The sequence below is a fragment of the Centroberyx affinis genome, unplaced genomic scaffold (assembly GCF_046629955.1).
Source record: "Centroberyx affinis isolate AG114_WGS23_722 - 3 ecotype Tasmania unplaced genomic scaffold, CSIRO-AGI_Caff_v1 ptg000450l_1, whole genome shotgun sequence".
In the NCBI taxonomy this organism is placed as follows: Eukaryota; Metazoa; Chordata; class Actinopteri; order Beryciformes; family Berycidae; genus Centroberyx; species Centroberyx affinis.
This window is the reverse complement of record NW_027279112.1, coordinates 52402-74287: the sequence shown is the minus strand read 5'-3', so window position 1 is coordinate 74287 and position 21886 is coordinate 52402. Positions and strand designations below refer to the sequence as shown.

The 21886-nt window shown below is 41.6% G+C and overlaps 2 protein-coding genes across 6 annotated transcripts; both read left to right on the top strand.

Annotated features, from left to right (window-relative positions):
- Positions 1-57: 57 nt before the first annotated feature.
- LOC139642280 (enhancer of rudimentary homolog) lies at positions 58-2261 on the top strand. The gene is made up of 4 exons (XM_071517044.1): positions 58-194; positions 657-744; positions 1474-1594; positions 1708-2261. The coding sequence occupies exons 1-4, from the start codon at positions 192-194 to the stop codon at positions 1808-1810; spliced, it is 315 nt and encodes a 104-aa protein (XP_071373145.1). The 5' UTR covers positions 58-191; the 3' UTR covers positions 1811-2261.
- A 670-nt stretch (positions 2262-2931) lies between these two features.
- On the top strand, positions 2932-18346 carry smek1 (SMEK homolog 1, suppressor of mek1 (Dictyostelium)). Of its 5 annotated transcripts, none has more exons than XM_071517040.1 (15): positions 2932-4043; positions 4835-4890; positions 4985-5083; positions 5240-5857; positions 6981-7058; positions 7161-7277; positions 8358-8474; positions 8704-8835; positions 9196-9298; positions 9423-9581; positions 9735-9904; positions 11913-12052; positions 14262-14452; positions 14777-15045; positions 15999-18346. In XM_071517040.1, exons 1-15 carry the CDS (start codon positions 3902-3904, stop codon positions 16116-16118), a joined length of 2511 nt encoding a protein of 836 aa, XP_071373141.1. In that variant the 5' UTR covers positions 2932-3901; the 3' UTR covers positions 16119-18346. The 5 variants fall into 5 exon arrangements, with proteins under 5 accessions (XP_071373141.1, XP_071373143.1, XP_071373140.1 ...); XM_071517042.1 differs by having other exon boundaries at positions 11910-12052; positions 14834-15045; XM_071517039.1 differs by having other exon boundaries at positions 11910-12052.
- Positions 18347-21886: the final 3540 nt, after the last annotated feature.

The window sequence follows — 21886 nt, the reverse complement described above, 5'->3', positions numbered from 1 at the left end:
CTTTTATTTTGGGTGACAAGCCTTTATTTTGAAATACACTTGACTTTCCAACCGGAAGGACACTCTACTTAATTTCCGTTGTGTTTTTTGGTAAAACAGCTGCTTCGCACGGGGAGTTGAAAGACAATAAACTACATTTAAACGCAGTTTTGCATTCAAACGAATAGTCAAAGTCTGCGGTCAACGCAAACATGGTGAGTGTGGTTTTGTTTCACGTTCCAACAAATAAAACGTTGCTATATCTTGTTAAATGCTACTGCTAAGCTAACATAGCTTAGCTTTTAACTAGCTACGAGGCTAACAGTTACTGTGTCAAAGCAATATTTTGACCCATTTCTTCTGCTGCTATGAACATCTAACTCAGTTAAACAGCACATTTGATCAGGCTAATACAAGTGGTCTGATCATAATCAATTCATTTTCTTTCTGTTGAATCGGGTTATATCATAGTTAAACTAGGCAGCATTTTTGCAGCAAACAATTTCAGTCAAAAAAAAAAAATCTGTTAAGTTATGTGGCGAGGGCTACCGATACTCCTGTGTACTAGAGCAAGGCACATGTCTGCTTGTACTATCAGGTGAAGTGGAGAGATTTTGTCTAGTCTGAGATACAAAGAACATACAGTAACACGGGTATTGATGATTATTGTGTTACAGTCGCACACAATTTTGCTTGTCCAGCCAACCAAGAGACCTGAGGGCCGCACATATGCTGACTATGAGTCAGTGAATGAATGCATGGAAGGTGAGTCCTCTGCTGTTTTTAAAAAAAATGGTTATTCACCAGTAATTCACCTTATTGCTATTCTGGCTTCACCTTTGGTTTAACTGATTTCTCATTTCAACATTTTACTTGCATATTTAGCTTATTGGTTATTTGGTTGACACTTTTATTTGTATTACTATAAAAATATGCTCTCTCTTCTTAGTATATAAACAACTTATTGTTCTAACAGTATTCCTCAATGAGGCTTTGGGCCATGCTCATTTTTCATCTACATCATTTAATTTAGCTTTAACCACACCGTAAGGGTTCACTGTCATCTAGATGACATGGAGGGCAGCCTCCCACTCAAACACTCATTAACTCTCAAATCAAACATGGTTGTGTTTAAGACTATTTACAATTTGGAATATGTGTGAGATAATGTATAAATGTTTATATTATGTACATAGTATATGTATAAAAAAAGTATAAACATGTCTATACTTATGTATATATAAGTGTATGCATATATCAGAATTGTTTTAGTTTTAGAATTACTCAGTTATTGGATAGTACATATATTGTGGAAATGTGACTGGAAAGACGTGATGAAATACATAATATGCACAGTATATCATTAACTGGGTCCTTTTATAACAGATACTCAGCACAACTGGTCATTTTGGCTTTTTGATTTTTGTCATGTAGCTATTTTCTGTCAGTACATAGAGTTAGAAATGGTTTCCCCTCTATGCACCTCTCTTCCAGGTGTTTGCAAGATGTATGAAGAGCATCTGAAGAGGATGAATCCAAACAGTCCCTCCATCACTTACGACATCAGTCAGTTGTTTGATTTTATTGACGACTTGGCAGACCTGAGCTGTCTTGTGTAAGTATGATTTTGACAGTAAACTGCTAAGGGTTCATCTGTTGAAAAATAATCATGTATTGGGTCTGTATGTTGATCAATTCCAGTAAATATGCCATTTTCTTTGCATTCAGGTACAGGGCTGACACCCAGACATACCAGCCGTACAACAAAGACTGGATCAAGGAGAAGATTTATGTCTTGCTGCGGCGTCAGGCTCAGCAGGCTGGGAAGTAAGAGGGAGAGGAAGAGGTTGTCCCTGCTACACAGACCTAGGAGCTTTTTACCCTGCAGTAATTAAAATTGGTAACTTCATGGTAAATTTCCCAAGCATCTTATAGATCTGTGCATAGGGACAACATTGTCAGATTGATCGGGGGGAGGGTTTTCAAATTTTCAGTACATTTGGGAAAGGAGGGGGTTTCATAAATGGGTACAAATTCAAAATGATGGGCTTTATATGGTAATTGATTGAGCTGAGCTTGGCAGCATACATTAGCTTGTAATTTGTTACAGTCTATGCTGAGGATGGGGCTAATTGTTGCAAGGACTAACTTATTGGTGAAGAGGGATCTCTGTTGGGAGAAATGCTCCACAGGATGGATAAAAACAGACTTTTTTTGTTAGACAAATCCTAATTTCTTTAATGTATTTTCAGTTCCTATAAGAGTTATGTGAATTTTTTTTTTATAAATACCTTTACTGGACGGTTGGATTTGAACATGCTGTTGTTGATTTCTGTTGAATGAGGGTGATTTATTCCTTTTTAAACAAGGTGAATGTCTACAGACTGATTGGTTAATTTCAGTGATCCCAGAAGATTTATTTTCCATATTGCATCTGTTACTATACCATCATTAGATATGTGAAATGGCATTTTTGTAAACTTTTTAATGGTTTTTGCCTGACATCTTATTTCAGTGTTATCCCTGTTTAGTGTATTTTCTTTTCATTTAAACAAATAAACTATTGTTTTGTGACTGGTCTCCACTGCTTCATCCTTGAATACACAGACATCATCCTTGAATACACAGACAACAACGAGGGGCCAAAGACCAAAGAATCTTAGGACCGAAATAGGTCTTACTCCCAATTCCAATGTGTGCTTTCTGGTCTGACTACCAGTTGAATGCAGTTGAATGGGATGCTGATGTAAAGGTGTTGGACAGAATATCGGTGATGGATGCAGCCATCCAGCTGGACATTATACTGTATGTTGGTGTCGGACTTCACAGCATGCCGGAGCTACTCACCACCTCTTCAAAGCACATTGTTGCCTGTACTGTTTCTTTAAATGTGGCGGGCTGCCCTGTTGTTGCTGTGCTGGAAACCCCGTACTGACTCTGAAGGGACCCAAGATGGCTGAATACTCACGGGGGGGCAGTTAGCAATTATCTAAGCAAGACGTCGGGAATGAATGGCAAATAGCATTGTAATGTAAAGGGTAACCTTGACGGAACTACACGACTACAGTTTGTTTATTTGCATATTTTGGGAATGCACGGATACCAGTAAGGAGAGACTGGTCTCTCCGCGGCCCCGAGCCAGAACATGGCGGAACACTTGGGGACGAAATAGCAGCTAACGTTAGCCAGCTAGCGTATTATTGAGACACACAATTAGAAACGTTGGTCTAGGGCAAAACACGGGCTTTGCGGTCCGCAAACATGAAACAATGTTATCGGTGTATGGCCCTCGTCTCTTTCTTGTGAATTGTTGTTTAACGTTGAATATGTTCCGCGTAGGCAGTTAGCGTACTAGCTAGCTAGTCAACTCGCTAGGTTTGCTAGCTAACGTAACTGGCTAACGTTGCGAGCTAGCGTACAAACTGTACCGATAAGCAGACAGACAGTACCTGGAACCAGTGAACATAACCAGGTAGTCTTATTCTGAATGTTCCCCTTTCAACTATCTGTACAGACTGGGTAATGTTAGTCGGCTCTCCTTTTGTCGATTAATAAGCTAGCTAACGTCAATGTCCTCCGCATTATAAATTAAGCTAGTGCTTGCTTACTATAATGTTCAATAAGCTGATTTCGGTGGCGCGTTGCCTGTAGCCTGGGCGAGACAAGTTTTGAGGGACCTTGTCAGGATCATCAGATATTGTAGTTTTAACCACGTAATAGATCTGGATACCCGTCTGGTTCTACTTTTGAGCTGCTTCAAGTAACAGTTGGCCTGGTTGACCCTTAACGTAAACCAGAACAGCATTGTAGTGGACAGGTGTAACAAGTGAATTGAAGTTGTCGCGGTACTAGGTGAAGTAGCCAGCCTGTAAACGCAAGGCTAAGGCCCAGGAGGGAAAGCCGGTTACAAACACCTGCCAGGATGACGGACACTCGTCGCCGAGTTAAAGTTTATACCCTCAATGAGGACAGACAGTGGGACGACCGTGGGACCGGGCACGTCTCCTCGGGCTATGTGGAGCGATTGAAAGGCACGTCTCTACTGGTGCGAGCGGAGAGTGATGGTAAGTTAAAAGGAACAACATTCCCACATACTTGCTGTATTCAGGTTTTTACATTTCCCAAATAAGGTCTCCTAGTGTGTGTTCATTCGCCACTGACTTCTACAGCCGCATATAAGAAGTTTGTACCGACCACAAATCTGTTAAGTCTTAGCGATGTACAGCTCCATTGAGACTGGATGAGGTGACTGTGAGAGCAGCTAGAGAGATATTGGCACATTTTCTGGTTTTGAGCAGTAATCACAGCAGTGTAGCATATTTTGACAGAATGAATTCAGTCTCCTAGTCATTGTTAATGAAGCAGCTCCAGATTACTACTTTAAGATAACACAAATGAGAGACTTTCTGTGGTTTCTAGTTCTGGTAGAGTTTATCCACACTGGCCAGAGAAATATCAAATTGGAAATTTTAATTGAGTATTATTCTCATTTGAGTCAACTTGTAGTTACTAGCCAATGCATCATTAGCTCAGTGAGTAGCAGCCTAAATGTGAACAATGCCTGTCACACTTGCATAGCTGATCAGCGGCCTCATCTGGAAACATACACCCTCACCTGTGTGCAGCAACAAATCTAACATACTCCTCATAAATATTAATTATTTAGGCCATAGCACTTTGTCCAAACCTGCTTAACTTCCACAACATCCATAGCCCTTCATAGCGGCTTGAGATGCACAGCTAAATTTCTAACTACTCTCACTTTGCATTCAGCTCCTCTGCAACTTGATTTAGTGTCTTTATGAGAGTAAATCACCAACTATGTTTGAGAATGCCTTTGTTTGTCACTCTGCAGGTTCCCTACTGCTGGAGTCCAAAATCAACCCAAACACAGCCTACCAGAAACAACAGGTCAGTTCAAAGCATGCTGCAGTATATGTAGAGCATGGATTTGCTTCTTGTCTATTGATTGTAAATTGGTTGTGTTTGTTTGTTTTTTCTACAGGACACATTGATAGTATGGTCAGAGGCTGAGAATTATGATCTGGCACTCAGCTTCCAGGAGAAGGCCGGCTGTGATGAAATCTGGGAGAAAATATGCCAGGTAACTGCACTTCTCCTTATGTGTGGGTGTGTGTTTGTCCAGCCGCCCATCTGTGCATGCGTTTGCTATCAGATGCATTTGGGTGTTATTTTTAATCATTTCTGTAACTAGTCACTTCCTACGTCACTCAACCCATGTATTTGTCTTGTTGTTCAGGTGCAGGGCAAAGACCCATCAGTGGACATCACCCAGGATGTGGTGGACGAGTCTGAGGAGGAGCGCTTTGACGACATGTCGTCACCGGGCCTGGAGCTGCCACCATGCGAGCTGAACCGCCTGGAGGACCTGGCCGAGCTGGTGGCGTCTTCACTCCCGTCGCCACTGCGGCGCGAGAAGCTGGCGCTGGCCGTGGAGAATGAGGGCTACATCCGCAAACTCCTGGAGCTGTTCCGCGTGTGCGAGGATTTGGAGAACCGGGAGGGACTGCACCACCTTTATGAAATTGTTAAGGGCATCTTCCTGCTCAATCGTACCGCACTCTTTGAGGTCATGTTCTCCGAGGAGTGCATCATGGACGTCATTGGCTGCCTGGAGTTTGACCCCGCACTCCCGCAGCCGCGGCGCCACCGGGAGTTCCTCACTAAGACAGCCCGATTTAAGGAGGTGATCCCCATCTCTGACCCGGAGCTGCGTCAGAAAATCCACCAGACGTACCGGGTGCAGTACATCCAGGACATGGTGCTGCCCACGCCCTCTGTGTTTGAGGAAAACATGCTGTCCACCCTGCACTCCTTCATCTTCTTCAACAAGGTGGAGATTGTCGGCATGTTACAGGTGAGATGGACAGATATGTACATATACACACCTCACACAACATGAAGGTGTGTTAGTTCAGGTTGTGTTTTTTAAAAATAAAACCTGTGTGTGCAGCTGCTTGCATTCTTTGCATTTTCAATTTTCTACTTTTGATTAATTGTAGTAGCAGCCCAATAACAAAACAAATGTAAATAGGCCCAATACAAACAAGCTTTGTGGATATAAACAAATATTTCATGAAGTAGAAATACATACCCAGAGAATATTTTTTAGAATGGTGTTTATGCAATGTGGACTAGAAATTACAGTAATTGTAGGATTGTGCAAAGGTTTTATTTTTGGCTGATTGTGCTTTACTCTGAGTTTGTCTGCTAGTCTTTTATGGTCATGTGACCTTTGTTTTTGTACTGTGTCAACTCAGCAGTGTTTATGTATGGCTGTCTCCATAGAGATGGAGGAGTGTTGTGTAAATCAGTTATGCTGTGCTAGAGGAAAACTGAAACTGGCATGCTGTTCACTCTGGTACACTGCGCTATGTGAAGTTCTGAAGTCAAACACCACTGATATGAGCTGCTTCATTCCTCTTCCTCATGAGGTAGCCTTGGCAAACCATGACTCAAACCAGCTGCAGTGTTCCATTCATTTTAAGTAGCAGTTGATATGTTGAGAGACAGACATTATTTTTCGGTATGCTACAAAGATAATGTACTAGTAAAATCCACACAAAATAGCATTTATTGCAATTTTTAGTACTTAAGTTTTTAAACATTTTCTTTAGGCTAATTTACACTACACCTTTGAGAACAATTTTAAATGACCTCAGAGGAAATGTGTGATTTTTGAATTCTGTTCTGGAATTGGGTCTAGTGAAGTATTATAATAATGAATTATGTTGAGTAATAACAAAATCAGTCATTGGTAGATATATTGGTGTTAATTTTCTTTCCTGGTTATTGGTATTTGACACAAACATCATCTGAATCATGCCCTAGTCTCAATCAACTACCTTATTACTGATAGATTTGTGGAATGCACCACTTCATCTGACCCTAGATAAGCGTGAGGGTCAAGGGTAATTTTCCTCATCCTGTTCCTTTGACCGTCTACATCATCCTCACTCCCTCTTCCCTTTTGACGTCAGGACGATGAGAAGTTTCTGACGGACCTCTTTGCACAGCTCACTGATGAGGCCACAGACGACGACAAGAGACATGAACTGGTATGCCAAACCTTCATCAGAGATTGATGATTTGTCAGATAATGCTGTTATTTCCCCCCTTGTGTCTAGCCTCATTGAGCTGTCTTTGTGACTTCCTTGTAGGTAAACTTCCTAAAGGAATTCTGTGCATTCTCACAAACGTTACAACCTCAAAACAGAGACGCCTTCTTCAAGACGTTGTCAAACATGGGCATTCTTCCTGCACTAGAGGTCATACTGGTGAGTGCAGCCACTCTAACAAACGTGCTCCCATGGAAAGATTGTACAGTCGCTGTTAGGCATTAGTTTTTCTATTGCTTTTGCTGATTTTGAAAGTAGGGCTGCACAATGAAAGAATACTGTCTGCATAATTTATCGTTGCTAAAATGTGGTGGGTGGATGTGCGTATTTGATGAGTGTTAATGCTTAGAATTTGCTCTATTTAAAGAAAAGGTTGGCCAAGGATTCCGCACAGCACAGGAATGCCTTGTTTAGGAAGAAGACTTCCTCTGACTCAGACTAAGGTCTCTTGCGACTCGGTAGTGATTTTGACAAAAATGTAACCATGCAGCCCTAGTTTAAATGACAGATATGAAGGAGTTTAAGTCATTGGTCTGAAACTACAACTGCACCATGACTGTCATGATTAATATCTGTTTCTCAGGTATTTTCCAGTGCAGTTGTACCCTACTCCCTTTTCTATCATGTTCTAATGAACATTTTTTATTTGTTTTTAATCTTTTTCTTTGTCAATGGCATCAATTATTTTATGTTTTATCACCATGCTGATTAATGCAAGAGGACAAATGACAAGAATAATGGTTCTGAAATAATGGGACAAATTAGCAAGGCAAATAAATCTCTTAATAAATAAACCAAATTCAACAAAGGTGACTAGCATGTCTCCCCACAGCTAATCATGTTAACATGTAATTGCTGCCATCCCTAGTTGTGATTTCTCACCTGTTTTTCACAATTTGCAACACCATTTGATTCCATTTTCTGAAAATTTTCTCCTTTCAATATATCGTAATAAATTCATTAGAGAAAAGAATATACAGAAACGGATAAAGTAGATATAACACATAAATAGCACTTTAGGTCGCCTATAAACATGCATATATGTTCAGATATGTATACATATTTTACATATAACACACGCCTTTGCGCATACAGACATTTGTGAGTGTAATACCTGCTCCCCCACCCTCCCTCTTCCTGTCCACAACATACCCATAGAAGTACACTGAGAAGAAATTGTATTTGTATTTTTATTTTGTTTTATTCCACTGACCAATATGGTGTGTGTTTGTGAAACAGGGGATGGATGATGTGCAGGTGCGTGGGGCAGCCACAGATATCTTCTCCTATCTGGTGGAGTACAACCCCTCCATGGTACGAGAGTTCGTCATGCAGGAGTCTCAGCAGAATGATGACGTGAGTATACAAACTACATCAGACAACTTTTTGGGAATTGTGTGATCTGCCCTCCCATTCATTTACATCATAACTGAAACCATATCTAGAATTTGGTGTAATTTGTCCATGCATCCAATATTCATTATTTTGCTACTGAAATGAAAGAATGACGTGCTGCATTATTCAAGTTGTTTTAGAGAGACAGATGTGCTGTTACTGACGTGTTTGTTTGTTTGTCGGTCTTCAGGACATCCTGCTGATCAACCTGATCATAGAACACATGATCTGTGACACAGACCCAGAGCTCGGTGGAGCGGTGCAGCTGATGGGCCTGCTACGGACACTGGTGGACCCGGAGAATATGCTGGCTACGGCTAATGTGAGTTTGCATGCTACCCCAACACTCATCCATTCATACTGATAATGACATGACAGTGAGTATGCACTTCTGCTAGGGGTGCACAATATAAAATTCAGTCAATTAAAATCAATAATCACTACTGCACAATCAGAACATGCTGTATTTTGTTTCTTAAATAGGTGTTTAACACATTTTCCTATTCATTGCTTCAAAAATAAAATAAAAGTCTCCCATTTTACTGTAAGTAAAGATGAAAAATGTGAACGCTGCCTTGACATTTATCGCGATATTCAGTTTTTTTTATTGTTGTGATATAGTTTTTGAACTGGTCATTCTTGAGAAGTACTCGATTGATAGTTTGACTTCATTCCTTTCCAGAAAACTGAGAAGACAGAGTTCCTGAGTTTCTTCTACAAGCACTGCATGCACGTCCTCTCGGCTCCACTATTGGCCAATACCACAGAAGAAAAACCCAGCAAAGGTATGTAATATCTGGGAGGTCTGTGTGCACGTGTCTGTGTGTGGGTTTGGGAATATAACCTGTACAGTTTATGCACAAATATTTTATGTTTACACACTGTCGCTTACCCTCTTCCTCCTCATAGATGATTTTCAAACATCCCAGTTGCTGGCGTTGATTTTGGAGCTGCTGACATTCTGTGTTGAGCACCACACCTACCACATCAAGAACTACATCATTAACAAGGACATTCTCAGGAGGGTACTGGTGCTCACCGCCTCTCAGCACGCCTTCCTGGCACTATGTGAGTCACACCCAATCCTTAAGAAACCTTTATTTCTCACGGCCTCTCAGCTCAGTTAAAACCTTACTTGCCTTGCATTTTTGAAAGCATACTTCTGATGAAATTTAAGGACTTGTGAGCTCAATATAGCTTCCTTCCTCTCTGTGGCCCCAGGCGCCCTGCGCTTCATGCGAAGGATCATCGGTCTAAAGGATGAATTCTACAATCGCTACATCATGAGGAACTTCCTGTTTGAGCCAGTGGTCAAAGCCTTCCTCAACAACGGCTCGCGCTACAACCTCATGAACTCGGCCATCATTGAGATGTTTGAGTATGTCCGTGTGGTGAGTATTGCCTGCACATTGCCTGTGAAACTGCAAAACGTATGCTCGCTCATGCCAGTTTTGGTCCTATTGGCCAGGGGTTAACATTAACGGAGTGGCACCAGAGTTTCACTCGACCTACAGATGAACTTATTTAGGAAAACAATTTCCACTAAACACTATTTGCATATACATTTCGATCATTTTTATAATTTAATAGATCAACAAAACTTGTCAGCATTCCAGAAAATATATCAAATGTGAAAGTGTTAAACCAGAACACTCAGAGGTGAAGATAATTACTAACGATTAAAGATTATATCTGTATCATCTTTGTCATCATTTCTTGATTTTTATCTTACCTACCTACTGCTTATACATCTTGTTAAGCATCTTGTCAATGTATGCATTCTTTTCTATCTTTTTTAAACCCTATAGTGAACAAATGGCTAAAAAGTAAGCCCCAGCTGCCCTGTTTAGCCCCATTGTAGACAGCTGTCTACAGTATCAAATCCTGTTTTGCAACTGACAATTCATAGCTTGCAAGAAGTCTGTGCCACTGCAGCAGGTAGCCAATATACATAACAAAATTGGCCTGAGTCGAAGCTTAGCAACTATCTAGATGGCTAACTTTCAATAGCTGTCAGCTGACTGTGCTGTGTTACCTCCATATCAGCACACTGTCAGTCGAGGTAATAGTAGTTGCTCTTACATGTTATGGAAAATGTTTCTACTCGGTTTACTACAAGTAATTCTGTTTCTACAACACCTACGTGTCTGTAATCTGAGGGAAATCCCCACACATTGTTTCTTCATCACCTGCTGTGTTGTCGCACCTACGGGAACTTCTCAAGCCACGATAAATTACCTCTTTCTTTTCACTTTGTATGCCTCTTTAGAGGCAGACGGTTCACCATCAGGCTCTTGCTTGCTTTGTGCTTGGCCTGGTTTAGGTGGTTGGAGGAACATAATTCCTCTATTCTGCTTCACTCCTTGTCTCCTAAATCTTCCATTTTCTCACATTTTCTCTGTCACTCTTCTCAGAGCTGAGCAGCTTATCAAAGCTCACACTATACAACTCAAAAGTTTTCAACCAGTCACATCTTACACAGTGTGATAGTGGTGATGTACCACTTACTTTAGTGCATACACCACTACACATAGTCACACCTAGAGAACGTACGCCTAAATTCAAAGCAGAGTACTTATTTCTTTGACCCATGCAGTTGTTGTTGTTTTTTTCTCACTTGTCCATTTGGGTAAGTGACAAATATGTACTTGTCCGAATATTTTTTTTCCACTTGTCCCGGACAACATTTTCATTTTATTGTGGAAGCCCATAGTTTTTCCCCACTGTTCCCTAGAGTACCTGATTAAAAATCTATTATCATCCAGTCAGTGTCATTCACCTCTGATATGATCCAGTTTGCTTGAATACATATTTGTATAATTGATCAATGTTATGCTGGTTATCTATGGGAAGCGCTCAACCTGAATTGATTCTAATACAGCATTTTGATCAGATTCCATATAAGAATGCATGAATATGTATTATTTTTATTATCTTAGGTTTTATTTGAATTTCAGACTAAATGCTATTTCAGAGGCTTTCCACTCTGCCAAGAAAATAGTTCTGGGGGAAACACTGAATACTTGTCATCTTGTGGAATTGGCATTAAAACACATTTTTAAAATTTCGAAAAACAGGCCAAAATTTCGGCTAGCAGCAGCTGCAGTGCAAAAACATGAGTATCAGTATCATCCTTCAGAAACCCATATAGATCAGAAAACTTTGTTTAAACATTCAGTGGTTGATTGATTCATGCTTAACTAGTTTGGTGTGATCTCCCCTCTCCATTTCCCCCTCCTCATTTTCTCCATACTTTATTCTTCCTCATCTTCTGTCTCTGCCTCTGTCCTAAACTCCCATACCTACCTGTTTTCCTCCCTTTCCATACTTTTTCCTTTCTTTTCTCCCATTACTGGGTCTCTACCCCTCCCCTCCTCTCTCTCCCATTGCCCCCAGGAGGATGTGAAGTCTCTCACAGCTCATATAGTAGAGAACTACTGGAAGGCTCTGGAGGACGTGGATTATGTCCAGACCTTCAAGGGCCTAAAGCTGCGCTATGAACAGCAGCGAGAGAGGCAGGACAACCCCAAACTGGATAGGTGAGAAAGCAGATGCTGCAGCACTTGGTTACACTGTCACTATTTGTGATTGGATGGAGCGAGGTAATTATAGTGTGTGTGTGTGTCCCAGGGCAGTAGGTTCCACTGCACCTTGCTAACAAAAAAATAGATGGTAGGAACAATAAAGTCAGTGTGACATCCCCATGAGACAACTGGCATGTTAAACTGGCAAAATGACCAATATATTATAGCCTATGTATCATAATGTGTTTTTAGCAGTCCAGTGTATTCTGTCACAGTAGCTGGAAAGTTCTGTTTTATCAAGTGACCAATGCGTATTTGTCACATTTTTATGATATGACTATTTTATCATCTTTGGAAATTTAGTGGTTATTGAATCTCTTCAGTGTTTTTTTGCCCATTTCATCCATGTTTTGGGCCAAAATATTCCTCCCTCGATACGTGCCGTTTTGGTTTAATCTTCTACTGCCCTGCTGGCTAGAGCTGCTGCCATGGTGACACATTAAACAGAGCTTTTGTTTGAATGCATACTCACTGTCATGTCATTTGAATGGACTGAGAAGTCAGTATAATGTTACATTTTGTTTATAAGATATGCAAGCTTAGAGATAGTGAAGAATTGTTCCACTTAAAAGTGCTGTAATTAAAAGTTGGATCCTCTGAACGTTGGCTTGCTAAAATAAAATGGCACCATCTGCTTGCTACTGTTGGCTGTGAGTTGTAAGAACATAATTAGGATGTAAAAGATATTCAACATAGAAATTGGCATTCCTTAAAGCAGTTGTTGTCAGCCATGTGCCAGCAGTGAAATCAGCTGCTGTAGTGTTTGGTTGTAATGAAAACCTGCAGACCTTTAGGTCACAATAGCACACAGTTGAGACAACCACTGTTTTAAACAAGGCCAGGCCAGTCCGGCCAGTCCAGGCTGCATGCATGTTGCCAAAAAACAATAGTCTTAAAGAAGTCGGTGTTGGCAGGCTTACTATTGAGCTGTAAATGCATTCAAAACTTGAGTGTCCTTTTCAAGAAGGTAGTTTCTCTGTTGATATAATGGCTCTTGAATTAAAAGCTTAAAGCTATTGCTTTGTTTTGGGCAGACTACATAAGTCTGTATGGATTACTGAAAACCTGTTCTGGCCTATCAGGTTTTGCCTTTTTGTAGTCCACTGGAAAGGATTGCACAGTCAAATGTATATAATTGCATACTGTTATTTGTTTTCATGAAGAATAATCTTTTAATTTGGTCATATTCAGACCATCCAAATTCATTTAATTTAAAACCGTTACTGTATCAAATCAAGCGTTCTGCTACAGGTTTCTTGACTAAACACAGTGAGTGATTTAACCACACAGCAGTTGATTGCGCAGTGTACAGCTTTTTCATCTATGACTGTGACTAAAGCACACACAAGCATATCAGAAAGTGAAACTGAGCAGAGCAGGCTGCTTATGTTACGCCTCTATTCTGTGAGGGTGCAAGTAAGGACGACAGTAAGACTCATGTTGATGTAGACCTTGTAGTTGCTGCTGTTGCAAATAATCATGATTGTCGTAGCCCCAGCCACCAGTGCACTATGTGTGGTTTGTCCGTCCCTGAGTGTAGAGGACCTGTATGTGCACTCAAAGAGAACATGGTAAAATATTAGGTAGCATGAAGAAACATGACCAAGCATTACCTTATGAGCTCACTTGTGAATTGTGTAATACATGAGATTATTTTATCAAGCCCATGGGCATCGTTACTGATAGTTTTACAACTTGTGGAAACACATTTTGGGATGGGATATAAACTGTCCCATCTCATTCCATGAAGTGTAAAAGATTATATTCTCAGGACAAACTGTGCCCAACCCACCTGTAATACACCATGCTACAAACGTAAGACAATTCAACGTATATTCTAGATTATGTGTTGATAATAATTGCCCCAGCATAAGTCGCAGTAGTTAAATGTAGCACTCAGACATTGCACAGGTTGTCGTATTTGGTTTTCAAGAAGGCTGCTATTACCAAAGGATGTGGTAAGAGTTTGGAGTTGTCAATCCGAGCTTGCTAATGCAAATGAAGTGCATAACGCTACTGAAGAAGGTTCAAGCTGGTGAAAATCGGTGCTTGAAACAAAAAACAGAGCTAGCAGCACCATCCAAAGGAAAAATCATTTTGTTTGATATGTCAGAATCCATATATTTTGAGGGTTGACCACTAACCTGTGCACGCTCTTCTCCAGCATGCGGTCCATCCTAAGGAACCACCGTTTCCGTCGTGATGCGCGGACGCTGGAGGATGAGGAGGAGATGTGGTTCAACACGGATGAGGACGACCTTGAGGACGGCGAGGCAGTGGTTCCGCCCTCCGACAAGATGAAGAGTGAAGAAGATCTCATGGAACCTATCAGCAAGTTCATGGAGAGAAAGAAATGTACGTATGGGACAGCAGCTTGATCATCTCTTTAAGAATATCTGGGGGGGAATTGTGGGAGGGAATTGAATTCAGTGACTCTGTTCCCATCTCATGCCATAGTTACTGACTGATATTGGAGGAGTTTTGTTTCAAAATAATGGACATTACAAACTTGAAGAAACCACTGTGGGTAACAGTGCTTGGTTGACAAAATATCACTTTCACAGCCTGGAATCTCTGTTTTATACATAGTTAAATGATGAATGTTGGGGAATGTTTTTCTTTTTTTCCAAAATGGATACACATAAGGACTGGATAATGGGTACATTTGTCTTCCAATAGATATAAAGAACTTGGGGAATGGGGAGAATCACCATTTCCTGTCTTCCTCTCCCTCAGTGAAAGACACAGAGGACAAGGAAGTATTGGGGAAGTCAGGCTTGTCGGGCAGACAGAACCCCAGCTTCAAGCTCTCCTTCTCCGGCTCCACTAAAACCAGCCTGTCTAGCCCGCCTTCCTCTGCCTCCTTGAACCCAGGCTCTCCTGGATCACCGGGATCTCCGGGCTCAGGGGCGCGAAACTCGCCCCCAACCACAGCCGTCACCACAAAGGTACCTGTCACCATATAGTAATGGTAAAGAAGCAGATGATTTACTTATTTTTTTATCTGAGACAGTCCACTCGCCTTTTGTATTTTTCCCCACATCACTATGTTAATCAAGAGGCAAGGAGTGAGACGCTTGTCTAGACGTGTGCGCTATCAAACGTCACAGCACCTGAGAAAATCATGTTGTACAAATCATGTCCGTTTTATGTTTCTGTCTTGAACAGTAGTTAATAAATACAACAATGCAAAAGTTCTATTGTGAAAATTTAACTATGAATCTTCACACTTGAGCTGTCAATTTTCACACAACTCCCACAATCCTTGTTGTGTATTAGGAATTGTCATTGCCGCAAATGTGCCGTAGGATTGCACAGATCTTGTACTTGTTAATCATTAGTGGGAAAGTAGAGAGGGAGACAGGAGAAAATGCTCTGGCTAGACACACAGGTTTCAAGTCAATTTTATTTAAAGTGCATTTACCAAAGACAACAATGTCACAATGCACTTAACAACAAAGAAAAAAAATCAGGTGATTAAAAACAAGAGAGAACTATACACAGTGTAAAGAATTTAAAGACATAACAGCAACAAACAAGATGTGAGGCGAGACAAGATACAGACAGAGACGGTGGTGTGAGACAGTGGCTTCCAGAGGTGGGGAACTTAATGTCTTGACCATCTCTGGGCACAGGGAGAGTGTTTTTATGCTGAAGATATATTCATCTTTTGTGATGGAGAACTGAGTACTTTGATGGAACTGTGCAGTGTAGGCAGCATAGGAAACTTTTGAAACAGAATGGGGCTGCTAAATGATGGTTGGCTGTGTGCCAAAGTGGCTGGTAGCATAGACTTACCAGCAACAGTGAGAATGTAGGGGTGTTAAGATATTGTTTGAAATGTTGCACTAAATTAGTCAGGTTGACTAGATTTGTGATCGGCGTGTCTTGTCTGTTCCAGGGCGGTTTGGTTGGACTGGTGGACTATCCTGACGATGATGAGGAGGAGGAAGAGGAGGACGGGGAGAGTAAAGAGGACCCTCTGCCACCTTCCAAGAAGTCCAAACTGAGCTCCAGTTAAGCATCAGTGTCTCAGCTCTTGCTCTGCTCGTCAGACAGTTTCAGCGCGTAGACTTAACACAGGAATGATCAAACTTGTAAACAAAATGAATGAATGAAAGCCGCCCCTCGTCATCAGAGGGGGGGCAAAAGAGGAGCGGACTGTGAATGGATTTGAAGCCTCCTCGGACTATCCCAATTTATACAAGTGCCAATCAGGAGACCAGGAGTGAAGAACCGACTGAAAAGCGAACGGACGAGTGAAAGTGAGGGGAAAAAAAGACGATACAGTTATCGCAGTCAGAAAATATGAGACAGATTGGAGTTTGGTAATTCAGCAACTGGAGGAAAAGACCACATACACAAACACGTACACGCAGACTGAAACCCCAAAGAGCTTGCGGGCTCGGACCATAACCCACTGCCCCCCCGCCCCCCCACTCAGGGAAGGACATCACAGCGACCCAGATGGGTCGGCCAATTCAGACCCAGAACCACCACTCACACCCCCCTCCCCTCCTCAGAATCCAACTTGCTCCCTCTGTTCCTTTCTCCCTCTTTTTTCCCTCCACTCTCTTTCTCTCTTTCCCTCTTTCTCTGTTGTTTTATGTTTTTTTTTTTTTTTTTAAGTTAGTTTATAGGACCAGACGGGAGGCAGCACGGGGCAAAATGCTGTCCTTGTTGTCGTTTGATGATGTCATCGGTGTTGTTGTCGTCGTTGCTCAGCGGACGTTCTTTCTCTAAAGAGAAAAAAGCCAGCAGTTCATTATTTTCTCTTTTGTTCTCTATTTGACTCTCTCCCTTTCTCCTGTTTTTGTAAACGACAACAAAAAAGACCTGCCTTTAAATGTTCAGGACGTTTTCAGTCGCACTTGAACAGGTTTTTAAAGACCTCAGTAGATGAGCTAGTTTTACCCTTTTTTGCCCTTTGAAACTGCAGATTTTTTGGAAAATTTGTAATCCCGTCTTGATTAAAGATTGAGTGGAATTCTAGATGTGATCAATTTTGTCATATCTTCTCATTTTTTTTTTCTTTTACATGAGTGTACACTTAGTTGTTCAGAATATTTGGGACCATTAAAAATGATCTTTGCTGTAAGATGTCCTACTACCCTTTGTCCTGATAACTGACGTCCTTGCTGCACCTTACTGTTATATATTAGTCATGCGGTTTCCTTAGTTCTTGAAGAATTTTGACCTTGCATTTGTAGCACAGACATCGCCATCAGCCGGGTTCAACATGGTTCCACACATTAGATTGGGCCATTTATCACCAAACTATGGAAATTATAGAATGGTGTGTCAAAGTCCACGGTATGAGATTAAACTAAGAATCCTCATTGGGTTATTATTCTTATTATATGAAATTTTTAAAGTACAGTTGTCCACCATTTGAACATTAATATTATCAGGAACTTGCTTGGACCAACTGATTGTGTGAAACTGTAGACAGCAGCCTATGGCACGATCTGTATGCTACAAATTCATGGTCAAACTTCTTTCTTGGACGAGGGCAAACACTTCTCCATTCTTCTTTCAAAGTTTATCTCACGAGAGTCTCTTAATTTAAGTTCTGTGAGACATCAAGGGAATGTTGTCAAATTGTGAATAGCAAATTTAGTACTTAATATAGGTTTTTATAATTTCATTTTACTTTTTCCATCGCTGTTCTCCTTCCTATCCACCAGGTGGCGCTGTTGGTCTACATATCAGCAAGAGAATTGCCTGTGCTCATGTTTCATCTGTACTTTGTATGTTTGGCATGGTATCATTATGGCAGAGCCTAAATTTACACTGTCAGAAAAGATCTATTTTGGTGTGCAATTGATGTTGCATCGTTTCTTACGTAACTTTACCACATTGCCCACGGTACTATCCTTCAAGTACTAGTATCTGTCCTTTGGCATTTCTTTCTGCTGTGGAGAGAAAGTCAGCCCTCTTCATCAGTGGGGTAGTTTGAGAGGCAGGTTGATGTGGTTGGCTTGATACTTTGAAACGAAACAAAATTACATTAGTATGTATGACTGCCCCCTATGTAAGACCCCCTATGAACTAATATCAAAGATCAGTTTCAATCCAAAACACATGTTTTTCCAGGTTGACTTGCTCAGTAATCTCGCTTCCTGGGGGAAAAACGTCAAGATTGTGTTGAAACAAAAGGCCAGACTTTAAAGGGGGCTCATTTGTTATACAACTATTTTTGACATGGTTATTTTCTACATGTTGTGCAAATGTTTAACTTCTGATATTAAAATGGTTTTGGTTATAGTTACTGTTATTCAGTTTGACAAAAGGCAGCCAAATGACATACGCCTGCTAGCGCTGTTCCATACTGAAGTATCACAACTGCAAGTCTGTTTTGACTAGACAGCACTCTGGTAGGCCTAAGTGTTTTCCAATGACTGAAAATAGTTTATGAATAATGTCAGCACCTCCCAGCTTATGTGGTCACCTCAGTGGGTGTTTGAGTGCGACTCAAAAACAAACAGCATCAGGGCCACCAAGGAGTCACTGTGTTGTCCCTCCAACTGCATCGTAGCCTTCAAACATTGCTTATTAATTAAAACCCAACAGAAGAGGATCACTCACAGCTCAGCGTGCTACGAGAGCCGGCGCACAACGCCTATTAAGGCTCCCATTCACATGAAAGCCATCTCCAGACAACGGCGGCTTTTCAAGTGCAGCCCTCCCTGCCAGCCTCCGTTTGCTCCTCAGCAGGAGTGTGGCAGTGTGTGTGTGATCTCCCTCTCCTTGCCACTGGAGAGGCCAGCCTGCTCCTGGTGCCAACCGCTGCTCCGCCAGAATACCGGCTCCACTCGCGGTGCCAAGACGCTCGCCCCGGCTCTGCCCGCCTGTGTGTCTGCCAGGCTGAAGAGTCCCCATCGGGGGCACTGCCGTCCAGCTTCCTGCTGGGCCAATGAAAAGCCTCTTTGACAGCTCTCTTGATTGGCACGGCTCCCTGAGCAAACCTCCCCTCTTTAACAGAGGGAAGCAGTCTGCCAGTTATCAACTCTCTCTGGATTGATCACATTAGGAATCCATGCAAATAAAACACCCTGCAAAGGTTCATAATGTAGTGCCGACAGGATTGTGCCGTGTTGGGACTAAGTCCATACATAAATACATATGTTCATGACAGATACAACCGCAATTGTGTATTATAAGCAGGCATGTAGCTAGGAATAAGGGCCCAATGCACAGGGCATTACTCTGGGCCCCCCCACTTTCCCCCCACCACTATTCCATCCCTGATAAACGTCTGTCTACCCATCCACACATTCAATTACTTATCAATTATCAGACATATTTTTTGGCACTACTTTGATGGCACTAATTGGTTGGCATAACTGTACTCCCCTGTTCAACATCTGTCTAGGGAGGACAATTTTGTTTTAGTTTGCACAGGAAAACCCGAGCCAGACTTCAATTCTGCCTGCTCCAGTTTGTCTCAGACAAAACGACAGCTGCTGTATCATATTTTAGAGAAGGTTTTATTTGTTTGTATATTTGAACCAGACCCTGTTTCAAAACCACAGCAGTGCAAAATAAACATAAATATTTATCAATGTGGTCCAGACACTTTAGGGTCCCTGCCTCAGTCTGGGACCCTGGGTAGTCAGTACCGCTACTCCCCCAACTACTGCAAGCAGCTTTGTATTGACCTTTGCATTGTTTCATGGTATTTAACCAATTTCAGCTAGTTCACTGTACTTGTTTTCCTGCATCAGTGACAAACACTTTTCTAAATGGTGAATTCTCTAGCTCAGAGATGGACAACTCAGTGCAATGGAGAGCCAAGAGTCTGCAGGTTTTCATTCCAACCAAACATGACAGCTGCTGATTTCACTGATTAAATACCTTCAACCAGAGAGAAGTACTGTTTGGTTGGAATGAAAACCTGCAGACCTTTTTAAGAACCACTGGGATAGATGGATGACTCTGTTTGATGTGCTCAAATATTTACATACATGCGCCAGCTTGTATGAGTAACAGTTCCTCAGTGGGGAAAGAACTCTTCAGACCATCTCATTCATAAGGGAAAGTATTTTTTCTAATGGCAATATAGCTCACACACTAGGGGAATACCACTGAATTGGCAAAAACAGTATTGAGACATAAAGGGCAGGCAGGGCAGGACAATCTGTGGGGGGGCGGTGTAGACCACTTTTGGAGTAAGTAGTAGGCCTACAGTAGATACATGGAACAAGTAAATACTACAATAGGATATGAACTGCTATTATTATTATTATTGTCATTATTATCATTATTATCATCAATAAACCCTTACAGGTTGGGGATTACCCGATTGAACGTGTAATAAACAATTTAATCTATTGAATGAATATGAATGTACTACAGTTAAATTCAGTTACTTTTTGACTTAGAAACCCACTGTTTCAAAATGTTACAAATGTTTGCATCTTGTTCTTGATCACACTGCAACGCTCGCGAGACTCGGCTGGGATCTTGTATCCCAGTAGCTAGCTAAATCATCGCCTACTTTTTTCGTGTTCTCTGATTATTGCAGCCAAGCAATTTATTAGGGTTAACAAAGTAATCAGACTACTTTAATCCGCGTTATCCGTTACTTCCGAAGCCTGGATATGAATTAGGAAATGTGGCATATCTCCCAATATGTGTGGTTTAGGGGAAATCCAGCCTTTACACACCGAGGTTGTCAAAACACCCCGCACAATGTCCACTTTCATGTCTCCCCTACCGGGCCGGGCGTCGCGGCGGACAATGACCTGTGTTTCCCCGGCACAAAGTCCTCTCTGTGTCGGCCTCGGCTCCCCCCGCCTTAATGGAGGTGATTCGCCGTGTTCAGCAGCACAGCACGTCCGCCGGTGTGTGATTAATCACCGTGTTTAACCGCTGGAGCTGAGCTGTCCCCGAGGTGGGGCGCGAGCGGCAGGCGGGCCCGACGGGGACCCCGAGCAGCCATGACGCCCCGGGTCAGCGTCCGTCGGTAGCAAAATGAAAGAGTGGAGAAAAGTCATCATCCGTCACATCTGTTGTAGATTAACATGGAGGTGAGATAGAGACACGTACAGGAGGAGTCCATGGCTACTTTTCATGAGATGTAGCTACTGTTATTTGACTTGTTGAATTGGTGGCTGACAGAAACATAAAATTAAGTCAGAAACATACACTGAATGTACAAAATAGGCTGTTAGGGTCATCTTCCTGATATTGAGCTGTAGCTCCTTTTGCATAATCCACATCTTAATAGTCTAAAAGTTTAAAAATCCTTCTGACTGCTGCTTCTCTTTATCTACATCTCCTCCTTTGTTATTGGTATAGATTTAATAAGTGATAATGACTTTTACCTGGATTCACCTCATCAGTGTACTTAATGAAAAGAGTAAATATCCCTAATACTGTGCACATTCAGTGTATATGTTTTGTAAGTATATGTGCATGAGTTACCAGCCATGACTATGACCATGTCCGTCTTTTATCTAATAGAAATGCCATGTGTCCTGCATCTGTGATGTCCAGCCTTACCGGACATGGATCGGGTCTCCAACCCCAACACTAAGGTATGTCCTGGTTTGAAAGTCAGTGATGCCCTATAGCCCTGACAAACTGTTACAACTCAAAACCTGGGCCTCTTTTAACAGAATCTGCAGTCATTTAATTTATGCAGAATATTTGGTTGAAAATCTTTTCTTTGGAGTGTTCCTCTTTTTTGCTTCTTAAATGTACTGAACCACTATTCAATAACATAAAAAATGGTTTTCTGTAGAGAAAAAGCCAATCTTCCAGTCTACACATGCCTTTTGGGTC

What these genes read in the sequence shown, in the direction of transcription:
- LOC139642280 (XM_071517044.1), top strand. An exon ending in AGTGAATGAATGCATGGAAG is followed by an intron (nt 745 to 1,473) that starts GTGAGTCCTCTG and finishes CCTCTCTTCCAG; the next exon opens with GTGTTTGCAAGATGTATGAA. An exon ending in GCAGACCTGAGCTGTCTTGT is followed by an intron (nt 1,595 to 1,707) that starts GTAAGTATGATT and finishes CTTTGCATTCAG; the next exon opens with GTACAGGGCTGACACCCAGA.
- smek1 (XM_071517039.1), top strand. Translation starts at nt 3,902, where the DNA reads ATGACGGACACTCGTCGCCGAGTTAAAGTTTATACCCTCAATGAGGAC. An exon ending in GGTGCGAGCGGAGAGTGATG is followed by an intron (nt 4,044 to 4,834) that starts GTAAGTTAAAAG and finishes GTCACTCTGCAG; the next exon opens with GTTCCCTACTGCTGGAGTCC. An exon ending in AGATTGTCGGCATGTTACAG is followed by an intron (nt 5,858 to 6,980) that starts GTGAGATGGACA and finishes TTTTGACGTCAG; the next exon opens with GACGATGAGAAGTTTCTGAC.